General features: G+C 42.6%; 1 protein-coding gene across 1 annotated transcript in view; it reads left to right on the top strand.

Annotated features, from left to right (window-relative positions):
• LOC141332962 (uncharacterized) overlaps positions 1–26,440 on the top strand; it is a 54,353-nt gene that overhangs the window by 6,535 nt on the left and 21,378 nt on the right. The window contains exons 4-5 of the mRNA XM_073837919.1: positions 4,245–4,418; positions 4,539–4,712. Coding sequence (XP_073694020.1) covers positions 4,245–4,418; positions 4,539–4,712 — 348 coding nt within the window. The remainder of the gene's footprint in view (positions 1–4,244; positions 4,419–4,538; positions 4,713–26,440) is intronic.

Raw genomic sequence — 26,440 nt, forward strand, 5'->3', positions numbered from 1 at the left:
CTGGTCTGTCTTCTCATCATGAACTCTTGCACACACATCGTCACCTTAGAATTATAAGGTTCTATCTGCGTTCCGAGTGGTTTTGAGATATTGAGCTTCAAAGTTTTTGCATTCTATATAGTAAAAATTATATGGGGAACAAGTCTCTTTCCTACATGAGAATGACAGAGACCCTAAATGTATTCTAAATGTACAATATCAAAATCCTCTCAGATTTTTAAATGGGGATTTTGGGAACAGGTCAAATGCAGATAGAACCTTCTAATTCTAAAAAGTCGTTTTCTGCTTGGAATTATAAGGTTCTATCTTGCAAAACATTAATTAAAGCAACAATTATCAAGAAATAAATGTAGTTTACTTATAATTTGTTTTAAAACATAAATTACTGTTGTAACAATGTGTCAACATGTATGAGAATTTAATGTTTTAATGCTTTCTTTATCACATTTATTTAATATTTTAGGACAAATATTTTTTTTCTTGTTTTAAGTTAGGCATAAAAGGCAGTGCTGAATATTTTGTCCAGAGCAGATGTTAATTTTATAATTATAGTGGGTAATTAAAGACATTATTGCAGAAACAGTTTAAAAAAATCTTCTCTAATCCATCGGACCAGGACTTCATTCCACAAAAAGCCATATTCAACCATATTCGCAAAACTATCGTTTTCAACATGTTTAATAACAACAGTTTGATCGCTATTGACCACATTCAACATCAAACGACAGTGACACTTATATTTCATTATGTACTTTACATTATGCAATTGATCTGCAGTAAAGCCATTCAAGCCAGTTGCAGATACTATTATTTGTTTTATGCCGGTAATGTATATAATGCCGGTAGCAGTATTATGAGTAAAAAAAATCACGCCATCATTATGTTTTAAACACTGCCACTTTGAGGAATAAATGTGAATTGCACTCATTGATTCTACAGACGTGCAATTGTTGTTTTACGTTTTAATCTTTCCTGCTGTTATGGAGCAGTCCGGTGACATGACAAAGAAAGTTGATCCTGATTGGTCCTCTTGTTTGCATTCGAAGTGCTGATTGGCTCACAGATAGAACCTTATAGAAACCAAGTTATAGTTCGACTCTGCAGATAGAACCTTTTTCTTTTCTAAATAAAAAGTCCTAAAATGTACACAACTTTAAAAAAAACATCACATAATGTAAATAAGTTATCACAGGATAAGAATATGTGAATAACTCAATTTTGACAAAAATGTCAGATAGAACCTTATAATTCTAAGGCGACGAATTCTGGACTGCAATCCCCATAAGCCACTGCACCAATCACTGCACACAGCTGCTCCTTGTTTCCCACTGAACTGATTGCTGCACACACCTGTTTCACATTTACCCACATGCATTTAAGCCACAGACACACACACTTCCTTGCGTGGTCTTATCGTTCCATATGGTCGTAATTCTAAGCGTTTTTCTCTGTGTTGGATTATCTGTGTATGACTCTGGACTGTGTACCCCGTTGACGATTCCTGCTTTCTGCCATTGCGACCATTCCCTGTCTATCGAACTGTTTCCCGGATTACCTACGTTGTTCCTGTTTTCTGGTGATTATTCTTGCCTGTTGACGATTCTAAATAAATGCTGCAAATGGATCCGCACGTCTCAGTCTGACTCCCTGTGACAGAAGACCTCGCCACTATAAGGATCCAGCAGCTTTATTCTCCAGCATCACAATATGGACCCGCATGAGTCTGTAAGCAAGATGGCCTCCCTTCTAGAGGTCTCTTGACAAGATGACCTCCCTTCTAGACTCTGTTCGCAAAATGGCTGCCCTTCCAGAGTCTGCTCTCAAGATGGGCCCCCTTCCAGAGCCATTGCACAAGATGGCTGCTCTTCCAGAGTCTCCGCTGGAGACGCCCAGCCCTCCTGAGTCTCTGCTGGGGTCGTCCAGTTTCTTCAGAGTCTCCACCGCCAGAGCACCCTCCAGTGGACTGCGCCGCCAGAGCGCCCTCCAGTGACCGCTCGCTCAGAGCCTGCTCTTCCAGAGTCTCCGCTGGAGACGCCCAGCCCTCCTGAATCTCCGCTGGGGTCGTCCAGTTCTCCAGAGCCCGCTCCTCAAGAGCATTGTCCAGAGCCCGCTCCTCAAGAGCGTTGTCCAGAGCCCGCTTCACAAGAGAGTCGTCCCAGAGCCCGCTCCTCAAGACAGCCTTCCAGAGACTCCGCTGGTTCCGCCCAGCCTTCCAGAGACTCCGCTGGTTCCGCCCAGTCTTCCAGAGACTCCGCTGGTTCAGCCCTGCCTTCCAGAGACTCCGCTGGTTCAGCCCAGTCTTCCAGAGCCTCCGCTGGTTCCGCCCAGCCTTCCAGAGACTCCACTGGTTCCATCCAGTCGTCCTGAGATTCCTGTCTGCCCGGTTCTGGTCACGGAGCTCATGCATGGACTGTTCCCACCCACCCTCCCTGCTGCTCCAGTCCCACCACCTCTGTCTCCTGACAGTCCCTCTGCTCACCCACATCCCACCTTCGGTGCAGAGGACTTGCAGTGGGACTGCCAGTCTCCATCGGTGTCCAGACTGAAGGACCCCTCACCATCACCTCCAGTCTCAGAGCCCTGGACTCCACCTCGGCCCTCCGACCCTGCGGCTCCACCCCGGCTCTGTGCTCCCTCGTCTCCGTTGTCGGCCGTCGGCCCACCAGCTCCTCCGGGCTCCATCGTCTCTCCGGCTCCGCCCCGGTCAGTCGTCGCCCCACCTTCGCCTCTGGACTCTACTCCTCCGGCTGCGCCTCGTCACTCCGTCCTGCCGGCTCTGTGGACCTCCTCCCTCCCGTGGGCACAGCCTCGATCCTCTGTCACTCCGGCTCCGCTGCGTACCTCCGGACCTCCATCTCCGCCGGGGTCGCCAGAGCCTTGGGTTCCGCCTTGGCCCTCCGGATCCTCTGTGTCGCCCAGGACCATCGACTCTCCGGTTCCGCCTCGGCTCCACCGGCTCCACCTCCGTCGGTCGGCCCCCATGCAGGAGCCAACCCTTCCTCCATCATGGCTTCTCCCTCCGTCGGCTCCGCCTCAGTTCGGGGTTCCAGTACCCCTACATGGACCTGGCCCTCCATCCCTCCCCCTGTTCCGCCTCCGCTCCACCACCCTCCAGGTTGTATTATGTGGTTAGAGCGTCTGGAAGCCGCTCCTTGGGGAGGGGCTCTGTCATGTATCTGGTCTGTCTTCTCATCATGAACTCTTGCACAGACATTCTGGACTGCAATCCCCATAAGCCACTGCACCAATCACTGCACACAGCTGCTCCTTGTTTCCCACTGAACTGATTGCTGCACACACCTGTTTCACATTTACCCACATGCATTTAAGCCACAGACACACACACTTCCTTGCGAGGTCTTATCGTTCCATATGGTCGTAATTCTAAGCGTTTTTCTCTGTGTTGGATTATCTGTGTATGACTCTGGACTGTGTACCCCGTTGACGATTCCTGCTTCCTGCCATTGCGACCATTCCCTGTCTATCGAACTGTTTCCCGGATTACCTACGTTGTTCCTGTTTTCTGGTGATTATTCTGGCCTGTTGACGATTCTAAATAAATGCTGCAAATGGATCCGCACGTCTCAGTCTGACTCCCTGTGACATTAGTATTCAGAGTTTCTTCAAATGTAAAAATTAACAGAGCCTATGCCCAAAGTTAAACATAACCACTTAAAAATTTAATAGCATAATGCTGTCAATATGAAATGCATACAAATATTTATAAGATCACATTGTTAAAATACATCAGTTAGGATTAGGGGTAGACTGAGAATTAGGCTTAGTGGGGACAGAATATACAGTATAATTTACACAGTATTCTAGGAAAGGTCCTTATAAAAAATGAAAACACTAACAGGAACACTAAATATTATTGCAATTAATGTCTGATAAATGCTGGTTTAAAGCACTTAATTTTCTGTGACCTAATCTAAAGTGAGAACAATCTGTGGCTGTTGTTAACAAAGCATTATCTAACTTTTTACATATGAATTAATTAAACATGTTAATTACAGTGACAATAAATGATGAACTCACTATTTGTATATAGTCTATGAATGTATTAACTACAGTTTATAAACTACTAATGAACTACAATAGTTTTGCAATAATTTAAGTGTTTTGTTAATGTATTATTATTATTAAGTGTTATTCAGTACAAACATTCACTCCAAATTATGAACTATATAACCTAATCTGATAAATTTACATTAATATGGCTGTTTGCTTTGTTCTCTTCACAGACTGTGTGGGTGTCATCTCACTGCTCAGTCTTGTGAAAGTTTGTCTTCAGCTCTAAATTCCTCAAACTCTGTCCTGAGAGAGCTGGATCTGAGTAACAATGACCTGCAGGATTCTGGAGTGAAGCTTCTTTCTGATGGACTGAATAGTCCAAACTCTAAGCTGGAGATTTTGAGGTTTAAATTTGAAATTCTTTATTATTTCTTTATTTAAAAAAAAAAAATGCATGAATGAATAAATAAATAAATTATACTGTTAAGATTAATTATGTATTCAATTACTGTATTCTTGTTCAGATTATCCATATGTAATCTCACTGCTCAAAGTTGTGGGAGTTTGTCATCAGTTTTACACTCATCAAACTCTGTCCTGAGAGAACTGGACCTGAGCAACAATGACCTGCAGGATTCTGGAGTGATGCTTCTTTCTGAAGGACTAAAGAGTCCAAACTGTCAGCTGGAGACACTGAGGTAACTGGTTTTCATAAAATAGTTAACAAAATGCTACTCATATGGTAATCAGGGTGTAAACCAAATGTGGTCCACATATGTTTCAGCAAATGTGACCCAGGTATATTAAAACATCTCTGGGCCAGTTTAGGCAAAAATATGGCACTGTAAGCACTGGTTAATGTGCACTGAGCCTAAAGTGGCCACCATATGATGCCGCAAATGTGGCCCAGTTATCCTAAAATGTATCTGGGCCAGTTTTGGCAAAGCTATGGCGCAGTAAGCACTGGCTAATGTGGGCGTAAGCCTAAAGTGGCCCACATATAAAAAAACAAATATTGCCCAAATAATTATTTACAATTTGGGCCACTTTTGGCAAATAGTCAGCACTGGTTAATCAATGTGTAAGCAGTTGTGGCCTAATGGTTAGAGAGTTGGACTTGTAACCCAAAGGTTGTAGGTTCGAATCTCAGGACTGGCAGGGATTGTCAGTGGGGTAAGTGAATAACCAGCGCTCTCTCCATCCTCAATACCACAACTGAGGTGAGACCCTTGACCAAGGCACCGAAACCCCAACTGCTCCCCGGGCACCGCAACATGTGAGCTGCCCACTGCTCTGGGTGTATGTTCACTACTGTGTGTGTGTCTGTTCACTTGAATGGGTTAAATGCTTGGCCACATGTCACATCCTTTTCTTTCATTTGACATGGCAAATATGCCCCATATATCATAAAACAGATTAGGGCACTTATGGTTTGGATGTAGCTTGACACTGGCTAATTGAACTTTAAAATAATTGTAACTTTAAAATTGTAAATATGGCCTAAATATTTTAGTAGGATCCAACACGGTTGACTGATGCAGGCTGATCTGGATATGAGTTTTATTATGATTTAGATGTGGCTGTGCACGGGCCTGCTTGTGGACCACTGCCAAAATGCCACTATTCTATGCAGCATGTGGACCACATGAGCGATGTGGGGAACACCAGCATTATAAGAAAAAGCTGACTCCTGATATGATAGTATGGTGATTGTCACGTATCTGGTCAATCCTGTCATCATGAACTCTTGCACTACACATTCTGGACTTCATTCCCCACAAGCCACTGCACTAATCACTGCATTCACCTGCTCTCACTTTACTGATTACCGCTCACAGCTGCACCTCATCACACTGACTACATTTAAGCCACTCACACACACAGCCACCTTGCGAAGTCTTATTGTTCCGTATGGTCTGTATTTCCGAGCGTGTCTTTCCGTGTTTGTTTTCCCTGTGTTTGATTCCTGGACTACTCCCCGTGTTTTGATTCTCGCTGCCAGCCCCGACCTTTCTGCCTGTTTTTGACCACGATTTCTGCTTGCCCCTTTGTGTTTGTTTGTTTGAATAAATGCTGCAAATGGATCCGAACGTCTCTGACCCTCCCTGTGACAGTGATTTAGTTACTGTTTTGACTTGACTATTAAAACTAAGGTCTGATTCAAGAATCATTGATTTTTAGTTGTTTGATCCCTAGAGTCAAGGTATGCATTTACCTTTAGAACTTCATCCTTCAGGTTTATCCTTGTTTAACTGAAGAAAATGTTGGCACATCCAACTGTTAATTTTATCAGTGCATTGGCAGAGAAAGTCAATGAGCTGGAGCAGGAGTGGACTGGCCATTTTAATTTCCCGGTGGCCTGGCAGGCAATTTGGCCCGCTGCCCTCCAATTATATATATAATATATAATTGGAGGTCTGGGAAGTTATAAGCCACAGTTACTCAGCACTCCGCCGAAGAACTCTGGCGGTCATCCGGAATTCACAGAACCACAGTTACATGCGTAACTAGCGTTCTTGAGCCAGAGGCAGTATGAATACTTTGGATGACACATACCAACATAGTCTTGAGGAATGCTACCCACCTGATGCAAAATTTACAGCTGCTCCTGAAGAACCGCCGAGCACATGGCATGATGAGCAGCAACATTTACCTTATAAAACCTGGCAAACGTGCACCGAGAAACCCAGGTTGCGGCAGTGCAGATGTCCACCAAGGAAACACCTCTAAAAGCAGCCTAAGATGATGAGATGGCCCTGGTGGAATGACAATTTAAACCTGAGGGCAATGGTTTCCCTGCTGTCTTGTAAGCTAGTATAATAGTCTCCACTACCCAGTTTTACAATCTCTGTTTTGACACTGGACCACCTTTCTTCATACCCCCGTAACAGACAAACAATTGGTCTGAATGTCTAAACGCTGGTCCATTGCAGCATAGCTGTGACGATTCTGAGCTGCTGGCATCTTAAAAGTAGGGTTGCGCTGCACCTGCGTCAGATAGCAAGTGGCCTCAGACAGCTTTACTCTCTTTTCCAACAGCTCTGGAACATTCAGCCCAAAAAGATGCCCAGGAACAAAAGGAAGATCTCTTAAGGCCTTCTTACAATCCTCAGGTAGTCGTGCTTGGGCAAGTCACACTTGGCGGTGGGCTGCCAAAAGCATGGCTGTAAGGTTACCCAGCTCACGGGTCGCATGGTCCATGGCCAAAAGAGCCGTTTGCAGGAACTGTGGAATGGAAGGATCAACATTTGCTGGTTCTAGCAAGAAGTAATTGGCAGATTGTGTTTTCTGTACAAGTTATGTAGGCAACAGACTCATACGCCTTCTTCACTAATGAATCTGTGCGACCACATTACATACCGGGACATCACACAATCACCCGTAAAGCCACCAAGGCTGCAACAGGCTGCTCTATTTCTGGAGCATGACCCATCCCGATAGAATCAGCTTCAGCCATAGATGCTAAAGTCCTAGCAAATTTTGAGCGCTGTTTAGGAGGACCAGAACCTGTGAGAGCATTTGTAAATTCAGCCACAAGATTTTACATGGTGGCATGGCAAAAGTCGTCACAGCCGTGGGATTTCTGAAAAAAATGCTGGTTTGAGCAGATTGGGCAGGTATTAGACGAGCTATTGTCATTCGGAGCACAGCTAAAGTATCATCAGAAAAAGACTGGATCTGTCCAGATAACTGAACTGACCCCTCACTAGACCCCTCTGCTGTTGGATGACCAGTGAAAACATCCTAAGGTGAGGGTTGCACAGCAACATCCACAGTGTCCCCATGATCATTAAAAAAAGAAATCCGGAGCACTCGTAGAGAGCACATCCAAGACAGAAAAACAAGGAAAATCAAGAGATTCCTCCCTAGCTCCTTGATTTTGAACATTCTTATCCTACTGTTTAGTCTTCACAGGAGCAGCGCATGTGACAGGTTGAAGTGAATAAAGCAGGCATTTCAGTTCAGCCATTTCTGAAGAAAGCACAGAAACCATCTTAGAAATTGAATATTGTTCCACACGCAAATGTTCGTCACTTCGCAATGTGGCCTTCTTCTTAGACGCCCTTAGACTGCTGCAGCAGACGCCCTGCGTTTCTTGGAGCATGGAGGATTTGCATCTAACTGCCCGAGTTTCACAGTTAAATTAGGATCTAACTCAGCTAGACGGAGCCGTCGTTCCGACATATGTAAGATACTGCAGTGCAGACACGGGTCTGTGAGAGCCTCTTTCAGATGTTGAACACCCAAACACAACGGGCAGATTTCATGATCGTCATCCGGGAGAAGACTATTAGGGCAAAGCTTACAAGTCAATGGAAAACTATGTGACTTTGCTGGTTCTCTCGACCTATCTGGCTGGTGCTGTGATAATCCAAAGTATTCATACTGCCTCTGGCGGTCAGTAGGAATGAAACAGAACTGTCCTTTTCAGGACTTAAAGTTCAGGCCAATTACGTTTTCAAGTATAACTTCTGATAGCACTGCACAAGTTAGCAGCACTATCTAGAGGCTGTGTGCAGGATGCCCTTAGCATCCTAGCAAGGGAGTAAAGAAGAGTATAGAAATGTTCTATTATACACATACGAGTGAAGTGTGACACTTTATTCACTGACACACAAGAAACTAATGTCTCAGAAGGACTCGGTTTGCAGGAAACTCTGTGTCACAGGAATCTGTACTTGGGCCTGTTTTATTTTCATTATTTATGGGCCCCTTGGGTGCATTTTTTGTAAATATAACACTATGTATCACTTATGACACCCAGTTATACATTCCAATAGATCTAAATGGCTCTCAATTGTTTGATAACTTGTTCAGTGTATAGGTGAGATAAGAGACTGGTTGACAAGCAATTTTCTTCACCTTAAAATACTTATAAGTGTGTTGTTTTTGGATGCTCATTTGCTTCCAAGGAAATTAAAAGTTTGTTGGCCTCTATGAAGATAAGTATTTTAGATCATGTCAATAATTTGGGTATTATAATCGATTTAGCTTTAGTTTTAGATAAACAGGTTACTATTGTTGTCAAGCCTGCATTTTATCAAATCAGAGTTATTTCTATAATATTATTTCTATAACTGAAATCAGTCCTGTCTTTTAAAGGCCCGGAGACTGTTATTCACACTTTTGTATCATCACACATTGATTATTGTAATTCTGTATATATGGGTATTTCACAGGGTCAATTATCTAGTCTTCAATTAGTACAAAATGCTGCTGCCAGACTTTTGACTTGCACGAAGAAGACAGAGAGAATTACCCCAGTTTTGATTTCTTTACATTGGTTGCCTGTAAAATTTACAATTGAATTTAAGGTTTTGTTGATTTTTTTTTTTTGTTGCATGGCATTGCCCCCAAATATATTATTGACATTTTGTGTCCTTATCAAAATATAAGGGATTTTGAGGTATTTAAATCAGATGATTTTTCATTTCCCTAAAACTAGACTAAAATTAAATTGTGATAAGGTTTTCTCAGTGGCTGCTCCATGTTCATTAACCCTTAAAGACCTAGAACATTTTTGGGGCACCTGAGGCACCTGTACATTTCTTTGTTTTGTTTTTCAGACCTATTCTAGCAGTCAGCATCAATTGTCATATATCATTATAAACATAAGAACTTGAACTTTATGTCTAGCTAATTTAGAATTACAATTTTCCTTTTGTTTTCTCTAAAAATGAATGAATTTCCAGAATTTTGATGACGAACATGGCTGCGCGACCGATGCTTGCAGCGGCCTCAGCTGACACTGTTGAAGGTTTTTCAGTGCTAAATAAAATAGTTTTGTCCCTGCCCTGTAAAGCAAATGGGCAAAAACATGTATATGACCGCGACCTTCTATTAGACATTAGACAGCGATGCGGGGAAAGGAAACCGAAAGATCTAGATCGGCTTTTCAAGCTCAGATTGCTACGCCGAGGCTGCACACCGGGTTCACTTGGAGCCACCGCCACGAGGAAGCATCATCGCCGGCGTTGTGACAGAACACGCAAGCGGGGGAAGCGAGGAGGCCTTAGCGTTAGGCTAAGGATTAACCCCTTTAAGCCGGCTGTTCCCTCGGTCCTGTTGGCGAATGTTCGTTCATTGGACACTAAAATGGATTACATCAGTCTTTGGAGATTGTTGCAGCGTGAAGTACGGGATTGTTGCGTCTTTGTGTTTACAGAAACGTGGCTGACGGACAAAATCCCAGACTCCGGAATTGAGCTAGCGGGGCTAACACTCCATAGAGCGGATAGAGTGATGTCAACATCGGGTAAGCTCCGAGGAGGAGGCCTGGCAATTTACATAAACAATTCGTGGTGCTATGATGTTGGGACGATTTTTAAATCCTGCTCTCCTGATGTGGAGTTTATGACTGTGAAATGCAGACCTTTTTATTTACCACGTGAACTGGCAGCAATTTTTATTACTGCAGTGTATGTTCCTCCAAAAGCAGATGTAAAGCAGGCCATGGGAGAACTTTACAAAACTCTGAGTCAGCTACAGACAACCAACCCAGATGCATTTTTTATCGTTGCTGGGGATTTTAACAAGGCTAATTTGAAGTCTGTTTTACCTCATTTTTATCAGCACGTTACATGTGCAACAAGAGGGAAAAATACACTTGATCATCTATACACAAACATCAAGAATGCATATGTTGCAGCACCATTACCTCATATTGGCAGCTCTGATCATTTGACTATTCTGTTAAAACCTGAATACAGACCCAGAGTGAGACAGGAGCCACCAGTGGTCAAGGAAATTAGAGTGTGGCCACAGGAGGCTTTCTCATCTTTACAGGGCTGCTTTGAGTGTACACAATGGGACATTTTTAAGGAGGCAGCAACATCTGGGGACTGTATAAACTTAGAGGAATATACAGAGACTGTGTTGGGATTTATTAGCAAATGCATTGATGATGTGACTGTTATAAAAACTGTCAAGCTGCGTCCAACTGATAAGTCTTGGCTCACATCAAAGGTTCGATCATTGCTAAGGCTTCGGGATGCTGCATTTAGATCTGGTGATATTGAAGCGTATAATTTAACAAGAAATGATCTAAACAGAGCAATTCGAGAGGCTAAAAGAGAGTATGGAAAAAAGTTGTCAAGTAATTTTAACGACACCAGGGACACGAGGCGGTTATGGAAGGGATTTCAGACAGCTATAGGCTATAAGCCTACTGTCGGGATAACAGAAAATGATCCCTCTCTACCAGATAATCTTAACACCTTTTTCTCTCGGTTTGAGATTACAGATGATAAACCAGCACAAAGGCAGGTGCTGCCTCCCATCAACCAGGCATTCCAGCTGACGTCAGACAGCGTGAAGAGGATTTTCTCTAAAATCAACCCTCGAAAGGCGGCTGGTCCAGATCACATCCCAGGTTGTGTGCTGAAGAAATGTGCAGAACAGCTGAAGGATGTCTTCACAGATATATTTAACATCTCCCTCAGCCAAGCCAGAGTGCCCATCTGTTTTAAAAGCGCGACTATAATACCTCTGCCCAAGACGTCCAAACCAGCCACTATGAATTATCGTCCTGTAGCCCTGACTCCAATAGTTATGAAATGCTTTGAGCAGCTTGTTATGAACCACATCAAATCATGTCTCCCAACCAGTTTGGACCCATTGCAGTTCGCATACAGAGCAAACCGATCAACAGAGGATGCTCTATCTACCCTGCTTCACCTCAGTTTGACACATTTGGAAAACAGGAACACTTATGTAAGAATTTTATTCATTGATTTTAGCTCTGCTTTTAATACAATTTTGCCACAACAACTGATTGAAAAGTTGCTATTGCTGGGAGTGGATCTTGGCATGTGTAGATGGATTTTGGACTTTTTGACGGAAAGGCGGCAGACTGTCAGAATAGGTAACAAAATATCAAAGACAACCATAGTGAGCATGGGATCACCACAAGGGTGTGTACTTAGCCCTTTACTGTTTACTTTGTTGACACATGATTGTTCTGCTAGTTTTACCACCAATCATATTTTAAAGTTCGCTGACGACACCACAGTTGTTGGCCTCATCACTGATAACGATGAGTCGGCCTACAGAGAGGAGGTGGAACAGTTGACAGTATGGTGTAAAACACACAACCTTGTCCTTAACACCAAAAAAACCAAGGAGATGGTTGTCGACTTCAGGAGGACCAGTCGTCGGCACCATCTCCCACTTACCATTAGCGGTTCTGAGGTGGATATAGTACACAGTGTCAAGTTCCTGGGGGTCCATCTAACCAATGAGCTAACCTCTAGTGACAACACAACAGCTATAATCAAGAGGGCCCAACAGAGTCTTCATTCTCTCCGTAGACTGAAGAAGGTGGATATCCCTATTCCAGCTTTGACCATGTTCTATAGAGGCACTATTGAAAGCACTCTCACATATTGCATCTCTTGCTGGTTTGGAAACAGTACGGCAGAGGAGAGACATAAACTGAACAGGGTTGTGAGAACTGCTGAAAAAATCATTGGTACTTCATTGCCACGTATTCAGGACATTTACACAGAGCGTTGTGTGCACAGAGCAAATAGTATTGTTAAGGACTTTACTCATTTCTCACGTGACATGTTCATACTCCTTCAGTCTGGTAAAAGATATAGAAGTATCAGGGCAAGAACTGGTAGGCTACTAATGTCACGTATCTGGTCTATCTCATCATGAACTCTTGCACACACATTCTGGACTGCAATCCCCATAAGCCACTGCACCAATCACTGCACACAGCTGCTCCTTGTTTCCCACTGATCTGATTGCTGCAAACACCTGTTTCACATTTACCCACATGCATTTAAGCCACTCACACACACAGCCACCTTGCGAAGTCTTATTGTTCCTATGGTCGTAATTCTAAGCGTATTTCTCTGTGTTGGATTATCTGTGTATGACTCTGGACTGTGTACCCCGTTGACGATTCCTGCTTCCTGCCATTGCGACCATTGCCTGTCTATTGAACTGTTTCCCGGATTACCTACGTTGTTCCTGTTTTCTGGTGATTATTCTGGCCTGTTGACGATTCTAAATAAACGCTGCAAATGGATCCGCACGTCTCTGACTCTCTCTGTGATAGAAGACTTCGCCATTACAAGGATCCAGCAGCGAGTATAATGTCATCCGGTTCCAGCACGAACTCCACGGTACAGATCATGCTTCTCAAGCAGGGGGAGCGGACAATTGAGGATTATGCTATGGCCTTCATTGAATTGGCTAATCGGTCTACGATGGATGAGCAGTGCCTGATGATTTTCTTTCGGGGAGGACTCTCAGAACCATTGGCTTCCCACATGCCAAATTTTGAACCTGACTGGACTCTGCATTACTACATGGATCTGGCTCTTTTGTTGTGTGGCTCTCCGTTTACGGTGGGTGAGGTAGAGCCACAGCACAAAATGGCCGCCACGCCAGAGTCTGCAAGCAAGATGGCTGCCAACCCAGAGCCTGCTCACAAGATGGACGCCCTTCTAGAGTCTCTTGACAAGATGACCTCCCTTCTAGACTCTGTTCGCAAAATGGCTGCCCTTCCAGAGTCTGCTCTCAAGATGGGCCCCCTTCCAGAGCCATTTCACAAGATGGCTGCTCTTCCAGACACTCCGCTGGTTCAGCCCTGCCTTCCAGAGACTCCGCTGATTCCGCCCAGCCTTCCAGAGACTCCGCTGGTTCTGCCCTGCCTTCCAGAGACTCCGCTGGTTCAGCCCTGCCTTCCAGAGACTCCGCTGGTTCGGCCCAGTCTTCCAGAGACTCCGCTGGTTTCGCCCAGCCTTCCAGACACTCCGCTGGTTCCGCCCAGCCTTCCAGACACTCCGCTGGTTCCGCCCAGCCTTCCAGAGACTCCGCTGGTTCCGCCCTGCCTTCCAGACACTCCGCTGGTTCCGCCCTGCCTTCCAGACACTCCGCTGGTTCCGCCCAGCCTTCCAGAGACTCCGCTGGTTCAGCCCTGCCTTCCAGAGACTCCGCTGGTTCCGCCCAGCCTTTCAGACACTCCAATGGTTCCGCCCAGCCTTCCAGAGACTCCGCTGGTTCCGCCCAGCCTTCCAGAGACTCCGCTGGTTCCATCCAGTCGTCCTGAGATTCCTGTCTGCCCGGTTCTGGTCACGGAGCTCATGCATGGACTGTTCCCACCCACCCTCCCTGCTGCTCCAGTTCCGCCACCTCTGTCTCCTGACAGTCCCTCTACTCACCCACATCCCACCTTCGGTGCAGAGGACTTGCCGTGGGACTGCCAGTCTCCATCGGTGTCCAGACTGAAGGATCCCTCACCATCACCTCCAGTCTCAGAGTCCTGGACTCCACCTCGGCCCTCCGACCCTGCGGCTCCACCCCGGCTCTGTGCTCCCTCGTCTCCGTTGTCGGCCGTCGGCCCACCAGCTCCTCCGGGCTCCATCGTCTCTCCGGCTCCGCCCCGGTCAGTCGTCGCCCCACCTTCGCCTCTGGACTCTACTCCTCCGGCTGCGCCTCGTCACTCCGTCCTGCCGGCTCTGTGGACCTCCTCCCTCCCGTGGGCACAGCCTCGATCCTCTGTCACTCCGGCTCCGCTGTGTACCTCCGGACCTCCATCTGCGCCGGGGTCGCCAGAGCCTTGGGCTCCGCCTTGGCCCTCCGGATCCTCGGTGTCACCTAGGACCATCGACTCTCCGGTTCCGCCTCGGGCTCCACCGGCTCCACCTCCGGCGGTCGGCCCCATGCAGGAGCCGACCCTTCCCCCACCATGGCTTCTCCCTCCGTCGGCTCCGCCTCAGTTCGTGGTTCCAGTACCCCTACATGGACCTGGCCCTCCATCCCTCCCTCTGTTCCGCCTCCGCTCCACCACCCTCCAGGTTGTATTAGGTGGTTAGAGCGTCTGGAAGCCGCTCCTTGGGGAGGGGCTCTGTCACGTATCTGGTCTATCTCATCATGAACTCTTGCACACACATTCTGGACTGCAATCCCCATAAGCCACTGCACCAATCACTGCACACAGCTGCTCCTTGTTTCCCACTGATCTGATTGCTGCAAACACCTGTTTCACATTTACCCACATGCATTTAAGCCACTCACACACACAGCCACCTTGCGAAGTCTTATTGTTCCTATGGTCGTAATTCTAAGCGTATTTCTCTGTGTTGGATTATCTGTGTATGACTCTGGACTCTGTACCCCGTTGACGATTCCTGCTTCCTGCCATTGCGACCATTGCCTGTCTATTGAACTGTTTCCCGGATTACCTACGTTGTTCCTGTTTTCTGGTGATTATTCTGGCCTGTTGACGATTCTAAATAAACGCTGCAAATGGATCCGCACGTCTCTGACTCTCTCTGTGACAACTAAATAGCTTTTCCCCCACAGCTATTAGACTGCTTAACCAGAGAATGTGATCTGAACTATTTATTTTATTCTTTTATTCTTTTTAGTGTGTTTTAGTATATTTATATTTATATTTAAATTGTGCTCTTTTTATTAGTTACTATTGCACTGAATTACTGAGTAGTGGATGTGTGAAACACAATTTCGTTTTTATGTACACCATGAAAATGACAAATAAAAGGAATCTGAATCTGAAATCTGAGAATTTTAAATAAAACACTAGCAACAATTGGGTGTTTTTCACTGTGTACTCAAACAAAAAGTCCTTAAGTTTGGATTGTTTTCTTTAGAAATTTGTATTTAGGTGTTTTACATTTCCAAATAAAGTTTTGTCTATATATAACATTCCCCAAGCAAGTTATAGCCATTTATTACAATATTATTATAGGCACTTTTCAGTGAAAAACAGGCCCATTTAGTTGATTGACAATCTGTCCAAAAATGTTTCAGGAGCAAAGTCATAGCAAAAACAGTGTTATATAATAGCAAAACACAGTAAAAATATAATATATATAATAATAAAATATATATATACTGTATATATATATATATATATATATATATATATATATTCTTAATCTGAGCATGAACAATAAACACTAGTGTAGAAAGTAGCACAAGAAAATTGCACAAATTGTCTTGTCAAATTATTAAAACTTCACACAAAATGAGAGAGAAATATACTGAGTGCAACAGCAAAAATAGTGCAAACAATCTTTACAAACTATATTATGACGGCAAATCAATGGCATTGATTAACGAGTGCACCACTGATGCAGGCGCGAGCAGTAAATCACATATGTGAGAGGAAAACAGATCTACACACAAAGAAAACGAGAACCCGCGAGCTCATTTCAAACCTTCAAGCGCGCGTGACATATTTATCAGTCGTGGGGCGGGACTTGCTGGTTTAATTGTAATCTCAAACGCCACTGGTTACCTCTATTCTGGAAATCAGTCAAGTTAATATAGCCTTAAAAGCTTAATGTTGTTTGAAAAATTTAAATATAACCTTTAACCATGCCAATAACCGTAGAAAAGTGTCATTACAACCTATAAAAAGGGTTTATGTCCTGGGTTTATGGGTTATCAGTTATTATAGAAATTAATACAATATTAAATTATTATACTAAAAATATGCAATGCTGTCTACGCTAGTCTGTGCGCGATGTAGACAGCATTCAAAATAAGTTAATCATGAATAAATATTACATAAATACATCAAATAAAATAAGCCTACAATAAACATTTTATGCATCCCACAGTGGTTGATCCAGACGGCGTCCTTTTATAATCTGTTCTTTGGACACGGATGCCTTTGTCCTGTGTACGGAGATTGCTGTTCTCCTGGGGAAGGACACAATCAAGCCGGCCCTCCAGCCGAGATGAAGTTGTGGATACTGTCTTTGCTTCATCGTGCCCAAAAAGAATGGTGGGTTACGACCAATCCTGGGTTTTTGTGTTCTGAACTTGTCGTTTCTTAGGCTACCGTTCAAGATGCTCCTTGAAGCACACTCTTTTATGCATTTGTCATCAGGATTGGTTTGCAGCCATTGACCTGAAGGACGTGTACTTCTATCATGTCTCAATTTGCCTCGACACACAGTTTGTTTCAGGGGTTGGGCCAAACTGTCAAACCAAAAGAAGAGCAAACTCTCCCCTGTGTAAGAAGGAGAGGATCTTTTTTCTCGGCATAGAGCTGGGTGTGCTGCCGTGTTTTTGTTTTTTTTAATTAGGAGTGCAAAACATACAACATGGTGAACACAGAATACAAAAAAAAAAAAAAAATAACAACAACAAAACAACAATGATAATAAATGAAAATAAGCAAAAATTACAATCTAAATAATAATAATGGTATAAGTAGTATTAGCATGTTTAGAAATAATAAAAATAACAATAAGTAGAAATAATCGAAGTAACAACAACAATAATAATACTAAAGATAGTGATGATAACGATAATATTTTGTGATAACAGTAACAGTAATATCTATAATAACAGTAATAATAATAATAATAGTAATAATAACAAAAATTATACTAAAGATGGTGATGATAATAATATTTTGTGATGATGGTAACAGTAATATCAATAATATTAACAGTAATAATAATAATAACAATACTAAAGACTGTGATGTAACGATAATATTTTGTGATGATATTTTGTAATGACGACAACAGTAATATCAGTATTAATAATAATAATAATAATAATGATATAATCACAATAGTAGTTATATATATTTATATAAAGGGGGAATTTAATAATGAACCATACCCAACACATACCACACCTATCCTAGCTTCTGTTTCAGTGTGCGTTTTTTTTTTTTTTCCTTTCCATTCAAGGGAATATTATATACACTATATGTATATGTATGTAAGCTTAAGCTGAGGTGGTGCATTAAAAGAAGGGTGTGGTGCATTAAAATCAACACGCGGTGCATTAAAAACATGAGGGGGTTTTGTTGGGTGCAGTTTTAATTTATTTATATTTATACATTTTTAATTATGTATATTCAATGTTATAATCTTCAATAAACCGTTACCGTCCATACAAAACATCATCCCATCAACATCTTATTACTGCTCAATGTTTCTATGATATTAATAATGATAAAAAAAAGTGTGTCATACAGTATTTGAAGTTGAATATTCATAGTTGAATGTTGTGGTTCTGATGTAAAGCTGTCAGGAGGTTTTTCCAATGTGTTATGTGAATAGTCTTTCGGGATTTCCAGTTCAAGAAGATAGTTTTCTTGGCAATGGCTAGAGCTACAAGGAGTTTCCTTTTGTTGTCCTGAGTGCTGATCGCCCAGGAGGTGGGATAAGGATTCAGTGACATCATCCCAAAACTGTTTAATGGGTGGGCAGTGCCATGTGGCATGGATATATGTGTCCGGACTATTTAGTGAGCAGTGCAAGCAAGTTTCTGATGTGAATCCCATTTTAGACAGCCTTTCCCCAGTGTAGTGCATTTTATGAAGGGTCTTATACTGTATGACCTGAAGGTTGGCGTTTTTAGTCATGAAATAAATATTATTACAAATTTGAGTCCAGAAGTCGGTATCAGGAGCGATAGAAAGGTCTTCTTCCCATTTAGTTATTGGTAAACTTAAGGTTTTATTTGAATTGGTTATCATTTCGTATAATTTAGAAAGTAATTTTTTGGGGGACAATATATTAACTAAATCTGCTATTGCGGAGGGAAGGTGAAGATCGATGGTTCTGGTATTGAACATCTCAGCTAATTTGAGTTGCAAATAATTCAAGAATTGATTGCTCCCAATACCGTACTCCTGGACTAGGTAGGAAAATGAAACCAATTTGTTTGACTGAAAAATGTGATTAATATGTGTGATACCCTTTACTGCCCATTTATGAAAATTTAGTGTTTTTTTGTTGCTTGTGAAGTCAGGGTTATTCCAGAGTGGGGTGAAGTTAGATGGAGCCTGATTGGAGTTTGCGATTTGATGATATTTCCACCAGGCCGTCAGAGCTGAAGCTATTGTCAAGGCTTTGAAGCATGAGTGTGTCAGGAATATGTCTGTGTTCTGTCATGTTTTCCAAGTGTTTTTCCCCCCATGTTTCTAGTTCATTTGGTTTAGTCCTTGTTCTTCCCCTTTTGGTTTAGTCCTTTTGGTTCTGTCTTGCCCACATTTGTATTTCTCCCTCGTTATCCTGTTAACTTGTTTGTGACCACGCCTTGTTTTATGTGTATATAAGTCTGTGTCTGCTCACTTCCCATTGTCCGTCGATAAGGTTACATGTTCTCTGTTTTGCGCCTGGTTTTTGTTTGTTTATTCAGTGTTTCATTTAATAAACTGTTTATTTCATATACTCCGGTTCTCCTGCTCCATCTCCACTCCTCGACCGGCCTGACTGTGACAGAGTGATGTTTAATAGACTGACTGAGAAATGAAATGTCTGATATGTGTACGTTTTCGCAAAGTGTTTGTTCTATATCTAGCCAAATTATGTCTGACTGAGTGGGGTGAGTCCATTTATATATGTATTGAAGTTGGTTTGCTAGTGAGTAATGGTAAAAATGGGGGGCTTCTAAGCCTCCTAAAGATTTGGGTTTTTGTAAAGTGCTTAATTTTATTCTCGGTGGTTTATTTTTTCAGTAGAATCGGTTGATGATGGAGTCTAGAGATTTGAACCAAGTGAGAGTAGGCTGAGTTGGGATCATTGAAAATTGGTAGTTTATTTTAGGGAATACTGTTATTTTGATTATTGCTATTCTTCCCTGGATGGAGAGTGGTAAATTGTGCCAGCGATGAAGGTCGTCTTCTAAAGTTTTTAGTCAGGCCCGGATTGGCTAATCGGGAGGACCGGGAGAATTCCCGGTGGGCCGGTCCGTTTTTTTGGCCGCGAGGGCCGGTGTCCCTAGCTGCCTGCACTCACAGCAGTCGCCATGGGCGGACTGTCCATCGGGAGAATTTTTTGGCCCGCTACCCTCCAATTTTTATTATTATTATTTAATATTGTTGTTGTTATTGTTTTTGTTGCCGGCCTAATGTACTAAAGTGGTTATTTCGGAATTAGCCATTCAATAATAAAACTCTAATAAATTATAAATCGGTTAGTCTTGACTGGCACGCGTTTTGTCTCGCGCGCATCCGCGCGTCCGCCGTCCGCCAAAACGACGCGAGACTGAAGTAGAAGTGCCCAGGTGGAGCAGAGAGACAAATCTGTCCTGTTTAGGACCTAAAGTGCAGGTCAGTTACATCTGTAAACAGACTATTGTAGTTTTGTCTTTGTTTACTTAAGTATTGAACAGCTAACAAATGTTAATCTATAAAAATATCGTTTTAAAACAGCTTTAGGGAGCTACCCTTATACAAAATTAACTGTGATTTTACAAAACATGTTTACTATAGTTATACAATAATTATAGAATATACAATGGTTTTGCTACACTATAGTTTCACCATGGTATAAAATTCTGATTATACTAATGGGAATCAATCCTAAAAAAAAAAACAAAAAAAAAAAAACATGGTTACTATGTTTACCATAGGCTCAATAATATCATGGTTAATTTTCCTTAGGGCCAAACATGACCCATTATAATGCAAAACATGTTTAGTTTTAAGATTTTTTAATAAAGATATATTCAAGATGTAGCTAATTGTTGTTGTTTTAATTTTAACATTACAACAATAACACATGGTCCTAATGTAGTGGCCCTCTTTTTTCTGTTGCCCTTTTCTCAATCAAATGTTTTAGTACTAATCATAAATTATATATAATTTTGAAAGCTTAGAAGCTCAAGAACCATCCTGGTGGCTGTCTCCTCCCCCTTAGCAGCAATGTCAAGTGTCATTTTACAAAATCACAATTTTTTACAATCTTGACAAAAACATGTCTTTAAAAAGGTCTCAGTATTTCTGCAATAATCTGCTGATTGTCTTCTTTAAAAAAGACCAACCTTAGATCTGTACTGTATAGCTGGTTGTAAAGGTGGAGATGTGTTTATGAAAAAAGTGACAGATACAAGAAAATTAGTTAAAAAAGTAAACACACATGAGAGACAGAGAGATTAAAAGAGATTAAAAGGCAAATTGGAAGTTCAAGAGATAGCATTTAATTATTTTACCCAGTTGATTTCAACTTTTCTTTATGTGATGATGAAAAATATTGTTGTCCAGGGTTTCAAATTTTGGTGTAGGATGGCCTGGATAAGTGTGAGATTTCCCGGCCTGAAATTTTGTCCCAGTCCGCCCCTGGTTAACGTCAAGCTAGTTAGGAGCAGTGCAAAACAACGATGTCTGCAAATACTTGCTCTATTCTTTATTTGTGTTTAAGGGCTGGATATCTGTGAACAATTTTGCACAGAATATATATTCAGATATTGCAGAAAAGGACATTGTGATGTTTAAAAGAATAGTGTTGGAGATTTACCCTTTAATGTTCTCATTTATGAAAAATATTTGAACTTATAAAGCAGCTGTTTACTTAAAAAAAAGACATGATAGTGTAATTAGAAAGTTTAATACATTTTATTTTAATCTTTATTTTATACATATAGCTTAATATATATTTGTATTTATTTGATATTTTTTAATTTCAAGGTTTGGATATTTATGAGCACTAATTCTAACAGAAAAAAGATACTGATACTGTTAAACATTACATTGTGTTAACTGTTCAAATAAATCTTCACTGTGAAGCAACACTTAGGCTACTGTATTTCCACTGAATTGGAAATGACGTAATTTTAATATAGTCAGTCGTGAACTAAAGTGGGCCGGTCTAAGGCTTGAAACTCCAGGGCTGAAAAGGAGTCCCACTCCGGCCCTGTTTTTAGTAAAGGAGTGAAATTGAGTCCAGTCAGCTCTGACAGTCTGGAGGAAACCCTAACGCCTAAGTAAGTGATGTGACCTGTGCATAGAGGAATGGGTGATACCTGGGCTACCACATCCCATTTAGTTTGATGTAGTGGAAGAATTGAAGATTTATGAAGAGTATGAATCAATGTTTTTAGTTATTTCTTGTAGAGATGACTGAGGATTTTGCAAAAAGAGTAAAATATTACCAGCATATAAACTAATCTTATGTTGGGTTTGGGGTGTGTGAATTCCTTTAATGAGTGGATTCTGGCGGATGGCTGCTGCTAAGGTTTCAATGAAGATGGTGAATAAAGATGGAGAGAGTGGACATCCCTGCCAATCCCCCTGTGCAGTGTGAAGCTTTGTGATGTTAGTCTTTTGGTGTTGACTGTGGCTGAAGGTGTTGTGTATAAAATCTTAATCCAATTAATAAACGACTCCCCAAAGCCAAATTTTTGTAATGTGGTGAATAGAAAGTTCCAGTTGACTCTGTTGAAAGCTTTTTCTGCATCTAAAGTGACTATGAGGGTGTCTTTCTGTTATAGTGATGAATAATGGATTAAATCATAAAATCTGCATATGTTATTGGATGCCTGCCTACATTTGATGAAACCTGTCTGATCTGGGTGGATTATAAATGGGATCATTTTTTGAATTCTATGTGCCAGAGCTTTGCTGATTATTTTGATGTCTACGTTGATAAGAGATATAGGACGGTAATTTGACAGAAGGGTTGGATCTTTATTAGGTTTGGGGATGAGTGAAATAGTTGCTGTGTTCATGTTTACTGGTAATCTTGAGTTTTCTTTTATTTTTGTTATTGCTCTGATGAATAATGGGAATAAAATGCACCGGAAGTGTTTATAAAACTCAGCCGGGAAGCCGTCGGGTCCTGGTTCTTTATTGTTTGGCATTTGATTTAGGATGAAATTAAGTTCTTTTTCCATGATTGGTTTGTCCAGTGCACTGATTTGTTCTGTGTTGAGTTTGGGGAGTTGAATATTATTAAAAAATGAATTAATATCCTCTTGTCTTGTGTTATTATCAGATGAATAAAGTTTAGCATAGAAGTTTCGAAATATTGTATTTATTTCTTGTGGAGAGTCAGTGGGCTTCCCTGCTGAGTCCTTAATGGTTGCAATTGTTATTTTTTTCTCTATTTTTCATTTGATTGGCCAATTATTTACTAGTTTTTGTTTCTATGATGAAAGGTTTCTTTTCTATGAATTAGAAATTGAGTTCTATTATTTATGATTTCGTTTAGCAGGAATTTTTGTTTTCTTAGTCCATTATACAGTATATTTCTTCTGTTGGGTTATTTGCATGTAAAATTTCCAGTTCTTTTATTTTCTTTTCTAATCTGATTTCTTCTTTTTTCTCTATTTTCTTTTTATGGACAGAGAATAATATGATTTTACCTAATAGTACTGCTTTGCCCGTAACTTTGGAAAGTCATTTATTTCTAGGAAGGATGTCCACTCTCTTTTAAGATAACTGTCAAAGTCTGGGTCTTTGAGGAGAGATATGTTAACTGATCTACTGATGTTAACTGATCTACTGATGTATTTATGTGAATTAGCCTGGTTCCATATGAGTGTTACCGGAGCATGGTCATTGATGTTGATGGGGTGAATTTTGTGTTTAGAGATATCTGGTATGATTGAGTTACTAGTTAGGAAAAGGTCGATGCGGGAGTAACTATGATGAACCGGCAGTTCATCATGTCACAGTGTTAAATTAATTACCTATAATTACTGGGCAGTTGGAGAAAAAAGTTTGGAAAAAAGTCATCTGAAATTGGGCCGTACATGTTGGCAATTGTGACCGGGTTATTGTTTATTAATATGTGTATGATAAAAAAAAGCGTCCTTCTGGGTCTGAAATAGTTGTGTTATGAACAAAAATCAGGTTGTTCCTCATGTTGCGGGCTTGTAAGTCCAAAATTGTTTCTTTCATCGTTTTGTTTTTGGAGGTGATGGAAGCGAGTTGAGTGGTAACAGTAGACAGTTACGTTGTGAGGGTTGTAACAGAGTTCTGCAGCGAACTGTTATATCAATTGCCTGAAGTTGCTAACAGTGCTTCTCGCGCTGCGTCGGTTTCTTCCGATGCTACACGACAAGCATGTGCTCGTCCGAATGGACAACACTGCGACTGTAGTGTACATCAACCGCCAGGGTGGTCTCAATTGCCTGCCATCTGCTCCTCTGGAGTCAGATTTGGCTCAAATCGCTTCACGTTGTTCAGATTCCAGGAGAGCTCAACCGTGCAGCCGACGTGCTCTCATGGCAGCTCACCCTTCCTCGAGAATGGCGACTCCATCCCCAGACAGTCCAGCTGATCTGGAGTCGATTCGGGCAAGCTTAGATAGATCTGTTTGCCTCCCAGGAACTGTCCCACTGCCAGGAACTGTCCCACTCAATGAGGCTCCCCGCACTGATACACAGTTGGCCTACGGGTCCCAAGTACACCTTTCCCCCAGTGAGCCTCCTTGCACAGACCCTGTGTAAGATCAGGGAGAACGGGGAGCAGGTTCTGTTGGTTGCGCCATACTGGCCCACCCGGACCTGGTTTGCCGACTTCATGCTCCTCACGGCAGCCCCTTCCTGGAAGATCCCCTGGACGAAGGACCTTCTTTCTCAGGGGATGGAAACAATTTGGCACCCACGTCCTGATCTGTGGAACCTATATGTGTGGTTTCTGGACAAGACACGGTAGACCTCACTGGCCTTACCCAGGCCGTGGTAGATACTATCACTCAGGCTAGAGCCCCCTCCACGAGGCAGGCCTACGCTCTGAGTTGGGGTCTGTTCATTGACTGGTGCTCCTCTCAAGGAGAGAATCCAGGCTGTCCTCTTCAACTCTCAAAGTGTACGTTGCAGCTATTGCAGCACATCACGATGCAGTGGACGGAGCGTCCTTTGTAAAGCATCACCTGGTCTCCAGGTTCCTGAGAGGTGTGAGAAGGGTGAATGAGACCCCGGCCCGGTTATGTGCCCAAAGTTCCCACTACTCCCTTCCAGGACCAGGTGGTGAACCTGTTGCCATCACCTTGGTATACAAGGGCCAAGGTGAGCTGTGCCCTTATGAGTTAGAGCTCACTCCGCCCGGGGTGTTGCCTCCTCCTATGCACTGGCACAAAGTGCCTCTCTAGCAGACATATGTACAGCTGCAGGCTGGGCGACACCCAATACCTACAATTCTACAATCTCTGCGTTGAACCTGTGTCCTCCCGTGTACTAAGGTAACATCAGGTAATTTGCAGGGGGTGGCTTGAGGTCGGCTTGCTGCGCCACTCCTCTCAGGATCCATGCGTCGTTCCCCCAGTTGTTCCCCCTGTGTGAACTCTGGCTCCTCCATGCCCCGCAGCCAGGACTAGATGGAGTAGTCCATGACTGTGCTCCAGCTGGGTCTCCTACGCCCAGCTGGTTGTGACATCATGTCTCAGTATCTCCACGGTCATCAAGAGGCCGTGTTTCCCCTTATATAGCTAGATTAGGTTACTTCCCTCTATTCTACATGTCTATCCACATGTGAACCACCCCAACGGCTGCTTCAGTTCTAAAGCAACTGGCACCCCTGGTGGGCTCCTTCTGGCCAGGGGGTTGGGCAGGTTACATATTGAGACCATTTGTTCTGACACGCCTGTCAGCATTTGGTCCTCATGCATAACGCGGCTTCGGGATTGTGGCATCTTCCATGGGATGCACGCCGCCATCTTATATACCCGTATGTACGGGGCAGTGGCTGTGCATGCAAATTCCACTCGCCAATTTTATTGTCCTTTTCTCTTTAGCTTAGAGGTGACAGGTCTCTCTAGCGAGTTCCCATATGTAACGTCTCCGTTCCCTCCTTCAGGGAATGAGGGTTATGTACGTAACCTAGACCTAGAGATTTTGATCGTGGTATCCCAAACATGGTTTGTGAGGAGCAACCTAATGTAAATAAACAATGCTTCAAACAATATAATTTATGTCGCATTTTATTGTTATGTCAGACTATCAGATTTGCATCACAGGTTCATGACTTTTTCAACCTCAAACAGTATTACTGCACGGCCATCGTCCCATCGCCATATCGGCTCAAATGCATGAGCAGTTTCACTTATTATGGACCTCTGTCCAGAACAATCTTTTTTTTTTGGTTGGGGTGCTTCTGGACCACATGGAATATCTCCACAAGGAACTGAAAGGAATTACAGTAAATAATAATATTTGTTGGGCACGTTACTTCCAAAATGTACATATGTATTGTGTTTACGATATTACAATATTTTTTGTCTCTGAATTGTAATGTGTTACACTACTTTTGCATTACATTTGTGCAGTGATGGGAATAACGGCGCTATAAATAAACGGCGTTACTAACGGCGATACTTTTTTCAGTAACGAGTAATCAAATGAATTACTCTTTCCCCCGTTACAACGCCGTTATCGTTACTGACAGTAAAATGCCCGTTATTATAACTGAGAACACTGAAGCGGTTTTCATGCGAGCAGCGTCTCTCTCAGCCATATGAACCTCTCTTTCTCTGGGGTTTGTGTGTGTTCGGGTCCAGGGCGGGACACATAACCAGTGATGATGATGATTGGTGTGTCTGTAAACGTGGTGTAACTGAGAACGCGATGATTGGCTTAGATCGAGTAAATTTCCATTGTTTGCCAGTCAGAGGCAGAGTAGTGCGGGTGTTCACACAAGCACGCGCACACATTGTTGCCAACTTGGCGACTTTGTCGCTAGATTTAGCAACTC

Source organism: Garra rufa, chromosome 4 (genome assembly GCF_049309525.1).
Source record: "Garra rufa chromosome 4, GarRuf1.0, whole genome shotgun sequence".
NCBI classification, from domain to species: domain Eukaryota; kingdom Metazoa; phylum Chordata; class Actinopteri; order Cypriniformes; family Cyprinidae; genus Garra; species Garra rufa.